Source organism: Gopherus flavomarginatus, chromosome 7, assembly GCF_025201925.1.
Source record: "Gopherus flavomarginatus isolate rGopFla2 chromosome 7, rGopFla2.mat.asm, whole genome shotgun sequence".
In the NCBI taxonomy this organism is placed as follows: Eukaryota; Metazoa; Chordata; order Testudines; family Testudinidae; genus Gopherus; species Gopherus flavomarginatus.
Window position 1 is genome coordinate 56,936,276 of NC_066623.1, and position 20,502 is coordinate 56,956,777.

Sequence of the window (20,502 nt, forward strand, 5' to 3'; positions counted from 1 at the left end):
ATAGTATTGGCCTCCGGGAGCTATCCCAGAGTGCTCCATTGTGACTGCTCTGGACAGCACTCTCAACTCAGATGCACTGGCCAGGTAGACAGGAAAAGCCCTGCAAACTTTTGAATTTCATTTCCTGTTTGGCCAGCATAGTGAGCTCATCAGCACAGGTGACCTTGGAGTCCTAGAATTGCAAAAGAGCTCCAGCATGGACTGAAAGGGAGGTACTGCATCTGATCGCTGTATGGGGAGACGAATCCTTGCTAGCCGAACTCTGTTCCAAAAGACGAAATGCCAGAATATTTGAAAAAATGTCCAAGGGCATGAAGGACAGAGGTTATAACAGTGACCCGCAGCAGTGCCACGTGAAGCCTACCAAAGAATCAGAGAGGCAAACGGCCACTCTGGGTCAAATCTCCAGACATGCTGCTTCTATGATGAGCTGCATGCCATTCTAGGGAGTGCCCCTACAACTACCCCACTCCTGTGCTTCCCTCCTCCTCCACCCCTCCTGGGCTACCTTGGCAGTTATCCCCCACATTTGTGTGACGAATTAATAAAGAATGCATGAATTTGAAACAACAATGGCTTTATTGCCTCTGCAAGCAGTGATCAAATAGGGGAGGGGAGGGCGGTTGGCTTACTGGTAAGTAGAGTGAACCAAGGGAGCGGGTTTTCATCAAGGAGAAACAAACAGAACTTTCACACCGTAGCCTAGCCAGTCATGAAACTGGTTTTCAAAGCTTCTCTGATGCGCAGCTCTTCCTGGTGTGCTCTTCTAATCTCCCTGGTGTCTAGCTGCGCGTAATCAGCAACCAGGTGATTTGCCTCAATCTCCCACCCTGCCGTAAACGTCTCCCACTTACTCTCACAGATATTGTGGAGCACACAGCAAGCAGTAATAACGATGAGAATATTGGTTTCGCTGAGGTCTTACTGAGTCAATAAACTGCGCCAGGGAGTTTTTAAACATCCAAAGGCACATTCTATCACCATTATGAACTGCTCCTTACTACTGTCCAGGCCTCATGATCCATGGGAGCAAGGGCTAGGCTGGGGTAGGTGCAACCGCGCGGTCCTGCTGACTAGGAGAGCACCTGCAGCAGAAGCCTCCAGCTGACATGATATTCCAGGCAGGACTGAATCTCTATTAGATGAAACTTAAAGAAGAGAATGACCTGGAGTCGTTTCCACTTTTGTCCAGGCGCCCCTGACCGACCTCACCGAGGCCGGCCAGGAGAACCCATGTCTGCCCAGGCGCCCCTGACCAACCTAACCGAGGTTGGCCAGGAGCACCCACGGGACGACGACGACAGCTAACAGTTGTATTGTACCATCTTCTGTCTGCAAGGCAAGGCAAGGCAAGGGGATGCTGCTGTGTAGCGTTGCAGTACCGTGTCTGCCAGCAGCACCCAGGAGACACACAGTGACAGTGAGCTGAGTGGGCTCCATGCTTGCCGTGGTATGTCATCTGCATGAGTAAATCAGGAAAAAGGCAAGAAATGATTGTTTGCCGTTGCTTTCATGGAGGGAGGGAGGCCTGACAACATGTACCCAGAACCACCCGTGACAATGTTTTTGCCCCATCAGGCATTGGGAGCTCAACCTAGAATTCCAATGGGCGGCGGAGACTGCGAGAACTGTGGGATAGCTACCCACAGTGCAACGCTCCGAAAGTCGACACTAGCCTCGGTACTGTGGACGCACACTGCCGACTTGATGCGCTTAGTGGGGACACACACAATTGACTGTATCAAATTGATTTCTAAAAAATCGACTTCTATTAAATCAACCTAATTTCATAGTGTAGACATACCCTCAGAGCCAGCTGGGTGCGCTCCCCTGCTCCTCCTCACTCAAACGCACTCATCTAACAGGGCCATGAGCCCTGCATTGGGATCTGCCTGAAAACTAGTTTCCTTAACTTCTCCTCTGTCAGCTTGTGCCTAAGAATGGGAGGGATTGTCAGAACGAACTCTAGCATTTCTCTCCATCTCAGGTGCATAGTTAGTATGCCAGTGGCACTGAGACCAATCACAGAATCCTGCTTCGTGCAGTCGGTGTCTGTGTGTGTCCAGGCATGTGTGGGTTTGTGTGTGAGTGTGCAGGTATACCTGTGTTTCTGACAAAATGCACACGTGTGACTGCAGGAGTTCCTGTGGATACACAGGTATATAGAGTATGTGTTTGTGCCCGAGTCATTGTACAGTTCTTTGTAAAGGGGGGATGTTTGCACCAACCTGTTTGATAAGATGGGGGGTGGTCCTGTCTTGTGAGAATTTCTGAGATTTTGAACATTTTTCCCCTCTCAGATTGGAACAAAAAGTCAAAATCTTGAACATTTTTCTGAATCAATAAACTGAAAAATATTCTGGTTTGGGATGATTTCAAAACATTTAGATTTGGACTTTTTTTCATTTTTGAAACATTTTTTAATATAAGTGAAGTTAAAAATAAATTAATGGAGATATATGTATCTCCTAGAACTGGAAGGGATCTTGAAGGGTCATCAAGTGCAGCCCCCTGCCTTCACTAGCAGGACCAAGTACTGATTTTGCCCTAGATCCCTAAGTGGCCCCCTCAAGGATTGAACTCACAACCCTGGATTTAGCAGGCCAATGCTCAAAGTCAAATGTTTTATTTAGCCAGTGAAGAAGTGACCTGTTTTGACAATGTCAAAACTCTTTTTCAACTTTTTATTGGTTGCACAATTCAAGGAGCCTGGCCCTTCCCACAAAACCATTGGTTTTGGTTTCAACAAATCAGCCAAAAACATTTTGTTGAAAAATTCTTAGATATGCATGTTTAGGCCTGTGTATGTCTATGTGGGCATGTGTGTTGGGTGGGATACGTATGTTTGTTTCTTCATGCTGTTAGGGATCTGAGGATTTATGCATGGAAACACAAGTGTGTTTGTTATCTTTATGCTCTGAGACATTTGAGCACACACTGTATGTTGGTGCCTACGTGTGGATGTGTGCGTATGATGGTATCGTTGTATGCACATGTGCGTATGTATCTGTGTTTATATGTGTATACATTGGGGGTGTTCATCTTGATGTGGGTGCATGTATGTACAGACGATTATATATCTCTGTTTGCTACTGAAATGAACTGCCCTGCTCCTTATAGGGATCTATATTCTCCCCTTGTCTAGGCCCCCCAGATGTGGATCAACCTTGTGAGCCCAGCCTGCAGGCCTGGAGCCCAGAGCTCCACCTGTACCACATGAACATGACTGTTCCTTGCCCCCAGCCACATGGCTGTATCCTGGAGCTCCGTTTCCTGCATCCCGTGTACCCGGAGTCTCTCGTACTGTGGACCACCTACCTCTCCACAGACTCACCCAAGGCCTTGTCTGACATTGAAATCCTGACAGAGCATGGGGAGTCCGTCCACCTGGGCCCCCTGGACACTTTCTGCGACACCCCCCTCACCGTTAGGCTCAGCATCAACAGAAAGGTGTCTGGGGTAAAGGTCTACACCTTTGATGAGCGGATGGAGATAGATGCAGCTCTCTTAACCTCCATGCCCCAGAGCCCCCTCTGCTCCAGCTGTAAGCCTGTGCGGTACAGAATCCTGCGGGACCCCCCGTTTGCTAGTGGCTCCCCCATAAAGGGGTTGCACATGCACCGAAAGTTCACCGACACGTGAGTAGCAATGTCGGCCCACCAAAGGCCGGGGGTGGTTGTGGTGCTGTTCTAGTTCTCCTTGCTTTTCTGGCTTCTGTGTTTGGTTTTTAGAACACAGCCTCTCTGTGATGAGCAGTGCCATGAATGCCCAGCCTCAGAGTTTGCCCAAAACACCCCATTGCATATGACAGTTCCATGACACTAGCATGATACTCACCAGGAAACTGTATCCCACTAGAGAGAACACTTTAACTTTGACACATTTCCCCAGGGTAATGACTGTTCAAGTCACATAGGGTAGGGGATAATTTCATGTGATGGTCCACCTAGAGGGAAAAGTGGCAGGTTCCTCTGATTACTTGCCACAGATCCTCTGTCTGTAGCCTCGGCTCATGGCAATTGTAGAATTGGGGGGAAGCCTGCCTGTGCTTTTGGCTTTGTGTGTGTGCCACGGTGCAATACATTCTAGTGGCTTGGATATACTGGCACCCTGAATGTTTTATTGATATAGAGATGGGCCATAACCATAACCTCAGATTCAAATATCCTCAGACTTTGGAGACATGGGAAATTGGAATCTAGATTGGAATTTGCCAAATTATCCTTATCTGTCTACTTGACTAAATTTACATGCTAGTTTCAAACACCTTGAACTTGAGGGGTTTCAAAGCCCAGATCTGGATTCAGATCTGAACCATGTGGCTTCTTTCCATCTATCCATCCATGCCCAGGCCAAGCCAGGCAAATTTCATTGAGGTTCTGAGGACCATCACTCCTTGTTGCCTCTCTTTTTTCCCTCCATCCCTCACATGCACCAGCTTACCTTTTTCCCTTGTAAACACCAGGATCCTGTGTTCATTAGGGTACAAATTTCAGAAACTACTTAGGACTCTAAGTCACGTTTTCAAAAGTGACTTAGCCTAATTCTCATTGAAAGTCAATGTGAATTAGGTGCTCTGGAAAATGGTACTTGTTAACTCTTCTGCACACTCTGTATTGTATTCCTAGTGCCCAGGGCGGCACCCCTAAGAAACAGAAGGATGTTTAGGGCCAGATTTTCAGCTTTGGCTGAACTCTGCTCGCAGTGCAGCCAGTGAGAGTTTCATCTGTTAAAAATCCCACCTTAAACCTTCTCCCAAGGCCATGCTCCTCTTGGCTGGGGAAACATGCCATGCTTTGGTGTTGATCCCCAGCTCTGCAGAGGAAGTAAATGAGTTCAGGACTGCGCCTCGGGCTAATTTTAAGGGCTAAAGGAGTTAACGGTGTTTATAAACTTTGTTATTGTTTAACATTAAACCAATGAATACTGTAATGCCAACAGACCCTGGTTGTAGTTGGCCAGGATCAAACTTGGGACCTCTGGAGCTTAATGCCCCTCTACTGCATGAGCTAAAAGATGCCACTCTCAAGGCTGTAGCAGACTCATCAGTCACTAGCTGGTCTAGCGGCCCCTAGAGAGGACAGAGTGCCACATTGAGCAGGCATGGGTTACAATACTAAGTGTGATGTTTTGGGCAGGTCTGTAAGGGGTTCGGTCACTGTCTGCCTTGTATCCCTACGTGTCTTCTGGCTGTGTAGCTTTGGTCCACAGCTCTGACCCCAGCAGCCAGCCAGCAGGACATAAGCCTCATCCTGGCTTTGCCCAACCTGGTTACTACTGTTTACAGCCTGGCCTTCGTACCCTTCTAGCCCCAAATTCATCCCAAAATCTTCCTACTGTACGGACCAGCCCCTCTTACTGGACCCTCCCAGAGAAAGTGTTAGGTTTGCTGTCTCTCCAGAGACACTCCATTCTGTTAGCTTTCTAGATGCACACACGTTTAGAAATGTTTCATCCTACTGAGGAAAATAAAAAGGAATGTAAACTCTGTCAAGCCAAGTATAAAAGGCCAAAATAGAATTTGAAGAGCAACTAACAAAGGACACAAAAACTAGCTGAAATTTTTTCATGTACATCAGAAGCAGGAAGCCTCCCAAACAATCAGTGGGGCCACTGGATGATCAAGGTGCTAAAGAAGCACTCGAGGAAAACAAGGCTGTTACGGAGAAGCAAAATAATTTTTTTGCATCAGTCTTTAATGCAGAGGATATGAAGGAGATTCACACACCTGAGCCATTCTTTTTAGGTGAAAAATTTGAGGAACTGTCCCAAATTGAGGTGTCAATAGAGGAGGTTTTGGAACAAACTGATCAGTTAAACAGTAATAAGTCACCAGGACCAGATGGTATCCGCCCAAGGGTTCTAAAGGAACTCAGATATGAAATTGCAGAGCTACTAACTGTGGTACGTAACTTATCACTTAAATCAGCCTCTGTACGAGATGACTGGGGAATAGCTAATGTGATGCCAATTTTAAAAAAAGGCTCCAGAGGCAAACCTGGCAATTCCAGGCCAGTTAGCTTAACTTCAGTTGCAGGCAAATTGGTTAAAACTTGAAACTGTAGCAACCTGTGGTCCGTGGACCCCTGGGGGTCCGCAAACTATGTCTAAGATTTCCAAAGAGGTCCTCATCTCCATTCAAAAAATTTTAGGCACCCATAAATGAAAAAGGGTGAAAACCACTGACATAGATGAGCATGATATGTTGGGGAAGAGTCAACACAGCTTTGGTAGAAGGTAATCATGCCTCACCTTTGGATTGTCTTTGTCTTACAAGTCAGGAAGGCCTCTTGGGGATTCAGTTTCCTGTGTCTCTCTGGGGTGCAGGACCCATGTTCATTCCCTGTCTCTAGAGCACAGGATTAGGACCCCTTGTTTGACAGTCTCTTAGTTGGTATCAGATATTATCACTTCCCTTTGGGGGAAAAGAGAAGTAGTTAGTTGAAATGGGCTGGAGCTGTTGCTGATGATACTGCTGTTAAAGTACAATCCTGTTGCATCCTAAGTGTTGTTGGGGATTCAGTTGGAGCTGGCAGAGGCAGTGATGTTTTCTGGAGCCCTCTTTCTGGCCTGGGCTGGTCAGGACATCTCTCAGGATTAGGATGATGAAGGCCCAGGGTCCCAGAAGATGGTGGATGTGGCAGCCATGACTGTGAAGCTTGCTTCAGTAGCCTCCATCTTTTATTTTTTAATCTTCTTCCCCCCCATCTCTTTCTTTAAGGACCCACAAAGGGAATGGTGGGTGGAATAGCCCATGTCTCCATTATTTTGCCCACAATTAGGCCTAATATCTGACACTTCAGTTTTTATTTATTAATTTCCAGTTCCACATTTTCTGTTTTTACCAAGTGTGATTTCAACATGGTGCTTGAATTATATCAACGTGGCCTTTTTTGTTTGGACTAATTTAGTCTCTCTGGTTCTCTTGCACCTGTTTACAACACTCACTACTGAAAGCAACTTGACCTATTTTTCATTAACATTTGTTATTATAGATCATTGTATTACTTAATAAACTGACATACTCTTTACAACTGAGCTACAATTAGGGTAAATTCATCAGTCAATTATTGCAACACTTCCAACCTAGCAGGGCAGCATCCTCAGGACCGTTAACTTTCCATTCTGCTTAGGTACGACACACATGCTTTTTATAACGTATAGCAAGAATCCCCTTTGCCTCTAATGAATTCACTGCAAATGGCCACATACAGACGTATGTTTCCCACGTGGTATTTGTTCTCTCCTAGTTTGTTTCATTCCTCTGTGTTTCTGCAGGGATGTCAGACCGGGCCAGTTGTACCGCTACCAGGTGCAGGCCATGGCTGGGGCAGCTGTGGGAGAACCATCTCCATCTGTGATCCATACACACGGCTCTCCCTATTGTGGAGATGGAAAAGTGACTATGTAAGTGCTGAATTCTACACACGTTTGGGAGATGTTTTTAAAGCTATTCGGTCTAGTGGGGTAAACCCAAAGGTAAACAGAAGACCTGATCCTTCACTCCATGACACCAGATTTATGCCGGCATAACTCCACTCCAGTTAATGGTACCAAACCATTGCAAAAGAGTGAAGGCTCGAACCCAAAGTGTTTTGCAAAATCTAATGCTTCTTAGAAGGTAAAGATGGGCCTGGCGAGGTGCGGAGTTTGGATCTGGATTCTGATCTGAACTTCCCCAAAGTCAGTGTGTGCTTGGTCCAATGCTTAGGCTAGAACCAATCTCTATTAAGTGTCATAGATTTTTAACCCCCCAAAGGAGCATTCTGATCATCTAGTCTGGCCTCCTGCATAGTGCAGGCCAGAGAACTTCACCCAATGATTCTGCATTTTGCCCAGTAACTTGTGGCTCTCTGATAGAGCATATAGTTTAGAATGACATCCAATCTTGTTTTAAAGACCCCAAATGATGGGAAACTTACAGTATCCCCTGGTAAGCTGGTCTAATTGTTAACTATCTTCTCTGGTAAAAATTTGTGTCGTGTTTCCAGTTTGAATTTTTCTGACTTCAACTTGATTGTTTTCCAGTGAAAACAGCTTTGTAAATTGTTAGTGTCCCCTTGCAGTGTTGTGAAACCCAACGCAAAGTGATTGTGCTAAGTGCATGAGAGCCAACAGGGGAAACTGGCTTGAAGGGCCAGATCCTCAGCTGGTGTAATTCAGCATAGCTCCATAGACTTCATTGCTGATTTACTACAGTTAAGGGTCTGGGCCTCTGGAGAGTGAATGACCACTTTAGTTCCACTGTCCAAGCTGAGTGAAGTTGAAAAAACTGAACAAGCAGCATAAATGGAAGGCAAGTAGTAGAGATTTGTGATATGCTTTTAACGTGACTGATCTAAACGGTGGTTGGGAACACAACTTAGGAAGTCTTGTTTAATAAACAATTTTAAACTGTCAGGAAATAACAGTGAGTCAAAGTCAAGAGAGTGCAGAGACAAGATTGATTTTCACATTGTGCATCTTTGTGTATGAAGAGTGTGTGTGAAGCAAAGTTGCTTGAATATTTGAAGTTTTGAGTGTGAAGGTGTGTGTGTGCGCATGCGTGCTTATGTGTGTGGGGGTGCACATGAGAATAAACCTGTATTCACTTAAGCATGTAATTTTTGCTTGTGGTTTTCTCATGAAATGTAGCACGTGGCTATTGCTTTCCCCCACCTCCCAGTCACTAAACTTATCCCTATCCCTTACCCAACCTTGACTTGTCCAACACCCAGTGGAAAAACTGGCCATTCTTCACATCTGACATCACTGGCAGCTCTTCTCCTCTGATGCAGGCTTGGTAGTTGCACTTGCTCCCACCCTGAGTTCTCCAGAGAAGAGGGTGGTGAGGTGGGGCCTCTTTTCTCCCACTCTGCTTTCCCAACTCCTTCCTCACCTGACAAGAGTCAGACTCTTCTCTCCCTCCTTGTAGCTGGCATCCCATAATTCCTCCAGTGAAATCTGACTTGAGGGTTGTCCTTAAACATGGGGTCCTGACCCTTACGGAGCTGAAAAGCTCAAAGGGCGGCTAGTCAAGAGGGCGTTAACATTTCTTGTTGATGGTCTCTTAGGAACTTGGAAGAGGAGTGTGATGATGGAGACCTGTTAGATGGAGATGGCTGCTCTGGGAAGTGTAAAAGGGAAAAAGGCTTCAACTGTGTTGGTAAGTCATGTGCTGAGTCAGCCTATTCCTTCTCTCCTTGGCCACCTGCTTTTTGGGCTGTGATGGCCCCCCGAGGGAAGGGTATAGTTTTTTCTCCTGTCCCCAGCAGAAACATTGTAGACACTAACCTTCTAGTCTTTGGCCTCTCTGCAGGAGAGCCAAGCCTGTGTTATGTTCACGAGGGGGATGGAGTGTGTGAGCCCTTCGAGAGGAGAAGCAGCATCCAGGACTGTGGCCTCTACACTCCCAAAGGGTACATGGATCAGTGGGCAGCACAGGCCTACAGTTCCCACCAGGACAAGAAGTCATGTCCCGTTTCCATGGTGACCGGAGAGCCTGTTGTGAAGGTGAGGCTAGGCATTTCCTTGTACCCGGGGAGTCCCAAACCTGATGTGATCTCCACAGTGTCCTTGCCTTTCCTGTCCCTCCTGATGGAGCACCTATTGCCAAAGGCCTATGCAACTCAGTCCTCCCAGCAGAGCAGCTTTCACGCATTGGGCAGCTTAAAATCAGCCATATAAACTGGAAAAGAAAATCCAGACAACAATCCTGGCATTGCCATGACGTGTTAAGCTTTGCTTTCCATCGCACTGCATGCGTGCTTATAGGATCAGGGTATGAAAGGATATAAACCCTAATGCTAAGGATATATGCCCACCACTTAGTGTCTGAAGCAAAGCCCCTTGAAGTTAGTGGGCATCTTTCCACTGACTTCAATGGGCTGTGGACCAGGGCTGAACAGCCCGGAAGAAACTTTTCCCATAGGCATGTTTGTGCATACTTCTCATTGCATCTTCATCTGAAACATTTGGTGCAGGTCTTTGTCTGAGACAGGATGCTGGCCTAGATGGACCTGGTGTGGTCTGGACGTTTCTATAGTGCTCCATCCTCTTAAATAATATATCATTTTGTAAAATAAGCTCATTGAGACATGGTCCCTCTCTGCATATACCATTGCTCTGGAGAGAGGCAGTGTGGCCCAGTGGATGGTGCACTGGACTGGGATTCTGGAGACTTGGGTTCTTTTTCTACCTCATCTGCTGGGGGACCTTTGGCAAGTCACTTCACAGCTCTGTGCCTCAGTTTCTTCATCAATAACGTTAATGGCACTGATGTACTTTGTGATCAGCTGGTGAAAAATGCTATAGAAGAGCCAGGTGTTATTATTACATCTGTCTGTTCAGTGCTTTGTACCTTTTTGGTGCAATAATTGTCATCAACCCAATAAGGAATTGAGATAAATTCACAATATCATATAAATATTTTGTACAAAGAGGCAAAGAAAGTGGAACAGGGAGCGTGGAGAAATGTACAAATGTTGTAGCCACTTGTGTGTGCTCTTCTCTGGCCAGTCCTGGTACAGTGGACAATCTTAAGACCCCATGTCCCTTGTTCCAGAGGAATCAAGATTTCAAGGGCCAGGTTCTCATCTGGTGTAAAACTGTGTGGGTCCATAGGACTATACTGATTTATGCCAGTTGAGGATCTAACCCTGTACATTCATTATTCAGAACGTTTTTTCTTCTAGACTATTGAGCCTGAGTCTCAGCTGTTGTAAGTTGGAGCTCCTGTGCTGAAATCAATGGATTTGTGCTGATTTATACCAATGATCTTGCCCATAGTCTTTCCCTCAATCCCACAGGTACCCTGAAATATACTTTATTCAAGCAGGTGACTTCAGTTGCCCCTCCCCTTCTGCTCTGGTTAACGCTGTGGTGCCTCTGTCCTGGTGGGCATGTTGGAGGCTGGTAGTTCTCTCCCATCCTTTCCCCTTCCTTGCCCAATGCTGCTGCTTCTGGGGTTGAAAATATCTCCTTTCCAGGTGTGCAGATCCGACCTTCAAGATATGCCAGAGCATCATTCCCTCGCTGCTTGGTTCCCCTGCACCACCAGCCTTGACAATGCTCAGGTTGCTGATGGGGAGAAAACACCCTTGGATGATGAGAGCATTTGGCTCAAAGTAAGTGTCGTTGGGCACCTGGGCTTAATAGGGAGGATATTTTGTAGGAGTTGGAGAGGGCTTTCCTATCCTTGTCCCACACTTTCAGGGATAAAGGACAATTTTTTCCCTTCCTCCTGTCCTGGAGTAATGAAGAGCTCTCCTCAGCTGCGTCACAAACTCATCAGCTACAGCCAGGCGTTCTACAGATGAGTTGTAGCAACTGAAAGCCAATGACTGGCACATGTATCACTTGTTTCGTCCCCATTATTATGTGAGTCTATGGCAGCAATCCATCCTGGAAGCTGCCAGCGCATGGATCACCACCACGAGGGAGACAGAACCCTACAACAGTGTTCTGTAAATGAAAAAGCCATTGCTAGGCAAATACAGTAATTCCTCGTTTAACACTGTAGTTATGTTCCTGAAAAATGCTACATTAAGCAAAACGATGTTAAACTAATCCAATTTCCCCATAAGAATTAATGTAAATGGGGCAGTTAGGTTCCAGATAAATTTTTTTCACCAGACAAAAGACTATACTTTTATGTATATACACGCATATACACACACAGTATAAGTTTTAAACAAACAATTTAATACTGTACACAGCAATGATGACTGTGAAGCTTGGTTGAGGTGATGAAGTTAGAGGGTGGAAGAGGGCGGGATATTTCCGAGAGAATGCCTTACTGCTAAATGATGAACTAGCACTCGGCTGAACCCTCAAGGGTTAACACATTGTTGTTAATGTAGCCCTACACTCTACAAGGCAGCATGAATGGAGTGAGGGGAGACAGCATGGCAGAGAGAGACAGAGACACACACCGTGTGTGTGTGTGTGTGTGTGTGTGTGTGTGTGTGTGTGTGTGTGTGTGTGTGTGTGTGTGTGTGTGTGAGAGAGAGAGAGAGAGAGGCGCATTGCCGCTTTAAGTACAGTGGCCGCACTCTAAGTACATTGCCTTTTTAAGTAGATTAGTAAATTGAGACAGCAGCTGCTGCCAGCAAGCTCCCTCCCTCCTGAGCCCTGTCCTGTGTCTTCCCCCCGCCCCCGCCCCACATGGAGATAAGGTACAGAAGTTAGGGGGGAGGAGCGGGGGGAGCGGGACATCCTGACATTAGCACTCATCTTCCCCCCACCTCTGCACAGCAAGCAGGAGGCTCCCTGAAGCAGCTCCAAGGCAGAGGGCAGGAGCAGCACACAGCACAGGGGGAAGGGATTGGTGAACTGCTGGCAATTGCTAGCCTGCTGGATGACTGCCACACAGGGAACTTAGAGGCGCGGGGAGGTGATAGGGGGCTGCCGGTCCACCCTGGTTCCAAGCCCCCACCAGCTAGCTCCAATGGGCTGCTCTTTCTGCAAGCAGTGGACAAAGCAGGCAGCTGCCAAAAAACATTATAAGGGAGCATTACGCAACTTTAAACAAGTATGTTCTCTAATTGATGAGCAATGTAACAACGTTAACCAGGACGACTTTAAGTGAGGAGTTACTGTACCAAGAGGGGTTATTTGGGATTTTACTATTAGTCTTCAAGGGCACCTTCAGCATCGCCCTTGCTCCAGTGCAGAGTGGGCGCAAACTGCTGCTGTTCTGCTTTAGCTCAGTTTTCATACAGGTTGCACTGGTGTAATGACTGCACTAGGGGCAGTGTGGCCCCAAGGTCTATGGGCTAGTCTCTTCTGAGAAGTGAGAAGGCTGGCCTGGAATTCCTGACCATGCCCACAGACATGTTAGAGAGGATGGGAGTCAGGGCCTTTCTTACCTGGTATCTGAGACTCTGTTCCTCAACTGCATTGGCCTCAACTCCACCAGGGAGAGTAAAACCTGGATTTTAGTCACATAAGGAGGACTTGAGTAGAAGAGACACAGGGAGCTGATACAACCATTAGGGAGATGCAGTTCATACAGTGCTGATTTTCTGATTGTAACCACAATTTAATTTTATGTGGCTGCTGCCTTCTATTATTGGGAGGTGGTTATTTGTCTTTGCTCTTTCCCTACAGTTTATATGGGGCATGTTGCCCTGTTTAGTCCTAGATTGCTATAATTACCTTTTGTTAAGGCACTTGGAAGACTTAATGCATCATTAATCATTGGTCAATAAACAGTGTTATTACCTTTCTGTCCCCAACACCCCTGTATCCCTAACATCCTCTGCCTCTACAGAGAACTCTGCCTCAATAGTCTTCATTCTCTTCTGCCTCTATCTCTTGGACCTTCCCTCTGGGTTCCCTACTGTGCTTATGCCAGGGCAAATACCCTCCATTTCTTCCTTTACTCACAAGAAAAAGGAAGGCCCCCTCTTTGTGCTGCCTTGATGGAGGCTCACTTTCCACTTCTCACCAGGATTAACTCATATTCCAGTGCATTGGAACTTGTGGTCAGATGTTTATATGAAAGACTTTCATTACTGGCTCCACACGCTCATTTTAGGTGTGCTATTATTTTCTGCCCATAAAATTATTTATGGGCTAGTAATAAATATGCCTATGTTCTTTCTCTTTTATAGTGTTTGCCTGATTGCTAACAGATTGGTCTGGGAAGCAGGTTTCTTATTTACACATATATATGAAAAAACACTCTCCCATAGCTTCATATAGCTGTTTACACACACATCTCAGTAACACGTGCGTACACCTCCACTTACAGGACTATTTTAATGCTTCATGTCACATGCTTTAAATGAGCAATCACATCGCTCATTAGGTACAAGTTTCCAGTTGTATGGAATGAAACATTTTCAACAGGTGGCACTAAGGAGCAAAGAAATCATTGTGCCCCTATATGAAGGCACAGACGTAAGTGGGTGTGGCCATCTGCTGAAGAATGCAAATATCTGTGCAACATAACTAGCCTCCCATAGCGCACCTCAGCATAGCTGGTATACTTGCAGATATGAGTTATTCTGATATATGGAGGAACACTTTCCAGTGGCAGTGCTTTGTTCTCTATTTCCTACACATCAGATTCAGGGAAGATTTGGAGTCATGTCAGAATGTAACAAGCAGGAAATTAAGCAAAAGAAAAAAAATTAAAATATAGCCAACTGCAGCTCAATCCATAATAAGAAAAAGGAAGCACATGCAGAGAATATTTAGTGAGATAAGCCAGATACGGCAATTCTAACTTAGAAACAGATTTTGCCAAGTGCCTGCACAGGGGAGCAGTAGGGAAGGATGGAAGAAGGAGTTTCCCCAAAATTGGCACAAGCTGAGGATCTGGTCCTCACAAGTTAGGTTGGGATGAATGCTCGATATTGAGGTGCTTATCCAAACCCCCCAAGCTTCTTGGGTGTGCAGAACTGGAACTCTCCATGGTAACGTGCTTCCTGCTTTGGAGCAGGTTGTGGTGCTGACGGGATTGACCTTCATGGTGTCTCAGGGCTTCCAGTCCCGGACATGAGATGGAAATGCAACAAGCGTGAAATAATAATGGGAGGGAAATGTTACTGGGAAATTGCCCAGCCTCAGTGATGGTTGAGTGGGAATTTGGGGTGAAGGTGCAAAAAGATATTTCCTCCATCTTGCTTTGCCCTGTGGCTGTGCCAGCTCTTTGTTTGCCCCAGGGAGTGGCTGCAAAGCTGAAATACTTGTCCCATCCTCTAATCAGTGTATCCTTGCTCACTGTCCTGAGCTCACTGGGGTGCTCTTGGGCTATTCCTCATTATGAGATAGCGCTAGGGTGACCACGTGTCCTAGTTTTTGACCCAAGCCGGAGCCCTCACTTCCTCCAGCAACCCAGCCCCCTGTGCCAGCCTGGTGAAAATGGGCAGGTGAGTGAGGATGGGGAGAGCGAGCAACAGGGGGCAGGGTGATGGAGTAAACAGGGGTGGGGCCTCGGAGGAGGGGCGGGGCCTCGGAGAACGGGAGAAGCAGGGGCAGAGCAAAGGTGTTCAGTTTTGTGCAAGTAGAAAGTTGGCAATGCTCAATACACACCAGCCCTCTTCAGTCATGGAGGGTCATCACCCATTTGTTTATTTGTCTGATCAATAGCATTACTTCTAAAATGCAAAGACCTATTCCATGTAGCTCTGTCTGCTTTGCCATAATCCCCCACCCTAATATCCCCTCTGGCGTTGTACCCTCGTGCCCAGGTGTGCTTCGACAGACCTGGACTGGCCACCTCAGTCTTTATTTTCCTGGCCTCTGATGGCGTTGCCCTGAGTGACCAGCACAAGCCGACCGTGACTGTCCAGCTGGGGGATGAGAGGAGGCACAACCACTCGCTGGGTGAGTGCATCAGAGCTGACATGAGGAGGGGAGCTCCCCTTTCCCTTCTCCTCCTCTGCTCCCTCGGCACCTGAGTCCCTCTCTGCTTCACCCTGGGCTTTCCTTTGCGAGGAGCGAGCCATCTAGCAGAGTCTGAGGAAGCGCCTGAGCAGCTAAGGCAGGGCTGTGTCAGATAGCTCCTAGCAAACAGCCCAAATTGTTATGGCCTCTTTTGCTCAACCTGAGTTCAGTGGGAGCTGGAAGAGCTCAACACTTCTCTTGCAGTGTCCTCCTTGAGCTCCTTTCTGCCTCTTTTGTTGGCTGGGACGTCTGTGCCTCATGGCAGACCAGGATGAAAGAGGCTGTGGTACCCTCTGTCTGGTGGGACAGAGGGTACCACCTCTCTGCATCCCATTTCTCTCAGCACTGGCTCTCCTTCTCCTGCTTTCTTGACCCTAGTCTAGTTGCTGATTGGCCCAAAGCAGAAGGATTTGCCTTTGCCTTGGACATGTCCTGTCTGATTTCCTTGCTGGGAAGGAATCCCTTGCAGATTGCTTAGTGGAAAAGGCAGACCACAGGAGTAGCGTCTGAGCTGTGGAATAACCCCAGGCAAGCTAAACAATCCCAGAGTTGGGCTAATGGCTTCTCTCTCTCTTGTTACTTCATCCCCGTTAGGGACCCATGAGCTGTCATGTCAGCGGAACCCATTGGTCATCAACGTGACCCAGGATTTTCTTTTCCACCGGATCACCTCCGTGCTGCTCAATTTCTCCTCCCCGTTAGTGGGCATCTCAGCCGTGGCCTTGCGGACTTCCTCCCTCCTCAGCTCTTCTGCGCTGAACACCTGCCTCCTGGAACATGAGGGACATGGCCTCCAGAGACACAGGTACCGCATCGCCTCGGATTCTTCTGTGTTGCTGCTGGGCGAGGGCCATCACTCTTCCTGCAGAAGGTGACATCCAGCTTAGAGCATAACTCCTAAGGGCTCTGCCAGAGGGAGACATCCTTTCACTCAACTAGAGCTGCTACCTCCTTGTTCCTGGACAAACACTGTAGGTATAATGACTTCGAGCTGGAGCTGTGAATTCCAGCTCAAGAAGCCAGACCTGATCTGGCTCTGATTTCCAGAGGGCTAAAAATAGAGAATAGTTTTGGTGGCACAAGGGGTGTGAAGGATGAGCCACCCCAGATGCATGCCAGCTGTTTCAGACAGGGCAACTAGTCCTCCTGCTACTCATGGCACCATGGCTTTGCTCTATTCTTGATCAGAGCTAGAGCAGGCATGTAAGGAGTAATCCAGGGTTGGTAGGTCTTTCTCATCTCTAATTTCTGCTTCTATCGCAGTAAAGAGTCTTGGCTGGAGTAGAATATAAGGGGCCCATGCAGCCACCAGATGAAGGGCAGTGCAAGTGGGTGAAGTCCACACCAGGTTTGGACATCAGCTGGAAATCACAGCAGTTCCTGTACCCAGCCTACTCCGCTGCCCTTCTCCCTCTGCTGCTAAAACAGTAGAGATTCTCTCTGGAGTTAGCACTACACTCTTAACTTGGGCCCCTCTCCCTCTAGACATGTATGCACACACTCCCCATCCGCCTTTCTGCTCAAATGATTCAGCATTGCACTCAGACAAAAGGTATCGAGGTTTGATTCGCTATCTGATTGCGGGGAAAAATAGTTGGGAAAATAGTTCAGTTTGGTGTGTGTGTGTATCTGTGAGAGAGAGAGAGACAGAATCTTAGTGTTAAAAAATGTCATTAGGATTAAGTGAGATGATGCTAATATTGAGGTCTCCTGAGCAGCCCTGATTCAGCCCCTTGTTGTGTAGCATTATGATACAGTCTTTAATTACAAAAACAACGAGGAGCCCTTGTGGCACCTTAGAGACTAACGAATTTATTTGGGCATAAGCTTTCGTGGGCTATAGCCCACTTCATCAGATGCATGGAATGGAAAATACAGCAGGCAGGTATAAATACATGCACATTAAAAAATGGGAGTTGCCTTACCGAGTGGGGGATCTGTGCTAATGAGGTCAAATCAGTAAGGGTGGATGTGGCCCATTCTCAACAGTTGACAAGAAGGGGTGAATATCAACAGAGGGAAAATTACTTTTTGTAGTGACCTAGCCACTCCCAGTCTTTATTCAGGCCTAATTTGATGGTGTCAAGTTTGCAAATTAATTCCAGTTCTGCAGTTTCTTGTTGACGTCTGTTTTTGAAGTTTTTTTGTTGCAGAATTGCCACTTCTAAGTCTGTTATTGAGTGTCCAGGGAGACTTAAGTATTCTCCTGCTGGTTTTTGAATGTTACAATTCTTGATATCTGATTTGTGTCCATTTATTCATTCGCATAGATAGTGTCTGGTTTGTCCAATGTACATGGCAGAGGGGTATTGCTGGCAAATGATGGCATATATCACACTGGTAGATGTACGGGTGAACGAGCCCCTGATGGTGTGGCTGATGTAATTAGGTCCAATGATGGTGTCCCTTGAACAGATATGCGGACAGAGTTGGCAACGTGGTTTGTTGCAGGGATTGGTTCCTGGGTTAGTGTTTCTGTTGTGTGGTGTGTAGTTGCTGGTGAGTATTTGCTTCAGGTGGGGGGGGCCTGTCTGTAAGCGAGAACTGGCCTGTTCACATACTATTTGTCCTAAGGAGCCCTGCCTCTGTCAGGCCTTGATCCAGCAAAGCACTTAACCATGTGCTGAACTTTTAGCATGTGAGCAGTCCCACTGACTTGAAAGATCTACTCACATGCTTAGAATGATGCATGCGCTTGTCTCAGCATGCTCAGCCCCTTGCGGGATCGAGCCCTGGACATCCTGGCATTGAACATAACATGCTGGTTAACAGCATCCCTTGGGAGATAAAGTTGAAACTTCCCAAGTCAGCTTTGGCACCCACCAATCTCTCATTAAACTCGGAGAGAGAGAAACATGAGGAGAGCGACTCTCCATAAAACAGACCATTGGCGGGAGCTTGACAGATGCCTGCCTTTCCATTTGTGTTTTGGTTTCCTTCCACTTTACCACCGGATGTCCCAGTCCTGTTCCAAAAAGCTCCACTGGGGAAGGGAATCTCCTCTCTTCCTGCTTGGATTTGGGTGCCATGCTAGATTCCTCCAATACCTCTGCCCAGAGCTCCCACCCCATCCCTCAGAGGCTGCTCCTTTACCAAGTCTCACACGGCTGCTTCAGTAATAATACTAATAATTAATTAATAATAACAACACACTTTAATTTATCGGTGTCCAGTGCTCCAAGGCCTCCAAATATCTTAGTAAAGTATGTAACTGAGGATCAGTATTTGCAGAATAGGGCAGCATGTTCCAAATAAATCACACTGCAAAAGAAAAGAGGGAAGAACTGACATCCAAGATTGAATGAATAAATAAATAATGCAGAAAGCGCATTCAAAGCCAACCACACAGAGTTGAGAAGGAATTAAAGAAAGGTAGTAAGATTTGTTCTAACGATGATAACAGATGATGATGATGATTGATGATGCAAAATTTGGCTGTGGATCCCAATCCTAATTTTTCCAAAGTTTAGAAGTGTCCAGATCCAGTGTTCACATTCAAGCAATTATGCAGATAGTGTCCAACTGGGAATTTGGATTTTGTCCATGCTCATCTCTAATACTAACTGTTACTGTTGTTATAAGTTTTCTTTATGAATGGCACTGCACGAAAGAATGAAGCAAGTGTGTGTTTATGTGTGTGTGTGTGTGAGAGAGAGAAAGAAAACAGTAATGTGATGTAACTGAGTTATACAGAGTTCTGGAATGCATAACCAGAGTTTCAGGATGAATGTGATTTACATAGCAACAGAAATTGTGGCTTTCTTAGTGAATAAACTTGTAAGCGTTGGTCTCAAGCCCTCACTGAAGGGCCACCATTCACCTGAAATCGAGTCAGTTTCCTTTTGGGAGTAGTCACAGGTGCCACACATGTCGCTCAGCCCCTGCCAATGGTGTGATTTTGTAATCACATTTTCCCAGACTTAAAAATATATTTCTTTCTCCGGTTGCTGTGTGAAAGACCCACACAAACAAGATGGGAAACAGACTGATACTGAAGGAATGGTGGAACGGGCCATGCACAAAGGCTGCCAAATACACAAAGAAAACAAATGGAAAAGATAGGGAATGGCATATTTTTTTCCCTATGATCTCTTTACTGAAATCTCAGGGAGATTATTTGTAGCAATAATAGATACATTTCAGACCAAAATATCATTTTTAAATGAGTGGTGTCCCTTTAAGTACTGACATGAGATTGCAAAGAGATGTATCACATCGCCTTCACGCCATACGAAAGCAGATTTTAAAGTACATACTGCCCTCTAATGAATAGCATAGCTTTACAAATCCTGTGTCTGAGTCCTCTCTAGTGTAGCTCCTCTGAAGCCAGCGGGCTCATGCAAGGCATAGAACTTCATGAGTTGATGTACACCTCCTGGGGTTGCTGGGAATCGGACTGAATCCACAGCATAAGCTTTGTAAGCCTCACTCATCATGCCAAGTGGAGTCCACACCTTCAGTGATTTTTCTGTGGGTCAAGCTCACCCAATGAGGTGCTGAGCTGCATGAACGCATCATCTGCCAGCGGTAGAACACGCTCACCAGCAGCAATGGGAATCATGAGGCTAATGGTACCTCGTCATATTCCCTTTGAAGGAAGGAGACTTTTATGGGGGGAAAGGATCACGGGGGGAGGGAGACAGTTGGGGAGGGGGAGTCACACCTCTGAGCTCTTGGCATATGGGCAGGTGTGTGGAGGCAAGTCCTGGGGAAAGGGGCAGGTTTGCATGGACCGAAGGGATGATCCATCTCTACCTCTCCTCAGGCTTTTGTCTGAGCTATAGGAGAGGGGATAAAATTGTTGGGGGAGAGATGCCCCCTGCTGGCTCTGGAAGAGGAGCCAGCCTCCTTGTCATCAGTGTGCTGAGTTTGTTCTGCTGGGTGGTAGGGATAGGAGCCCACATAGATCTTTAAACCTACTCTTTCTTCAGACATCATGTGGACTATGGTGCTGGCCAGGCTGCTTTGTCCTGGGTCAGTTCAGCGTGGTCCTGACACCACAGTCTGTGGCAGCTGTGTCTTCCCTTTCCTCGCTCTGTGACTTCCCAGTGCTGGAAGCCTGGGGGCTCTTCCTCCACCCTTTCCAGGAGGCATCATGGTTAGGCAGGGCGCTAGGAGCCAGGACTC

The 20,502-nt window shown here is 46.7% G+C and overlaps 1 protein-coding gene across 1 annotated transcript in view; it reads left to right on the forward strand.

Moving 5' to 3' along the window:
• The window catches only part of PAPPA2 (pappalysin 2), a 190,148-nt gene that overhangs the window by 85,443 nt on the left and 84,203 nt on the right, over window positions 1-20,502 (forward strand). The window contains exons 7-13 of the mRNA XM_050962976.1: window positions 3,146-3,638; window positions 7,279-7,407; window positions 9,054-9,145; window positions 9,299-9,492; window positions 10,968-11,105; window positions 15,180-15,315; window positions 15,970-16,180. Coding sequence (XP_050818933.1) covers window positions 3,146-3,638; window positions 7,279-7,407; window positions 9,054-9,145; window positions 9,299-9,492; window positions 10,968-11,105; window positions 15,180-15,315; window positions 15,970-16,180 — 1,393 coding nt within the window. The remainder of the gene's footprint in view (window positions 1-3,145; window positions 3,639-7,278; window positions 7,408-9,053; window positions 9,146-9,298; window positions 9,493-10,967; window positions 11,106-15,179; window positions 15,316-15,969; window positions 16,181-20,502) is intronic.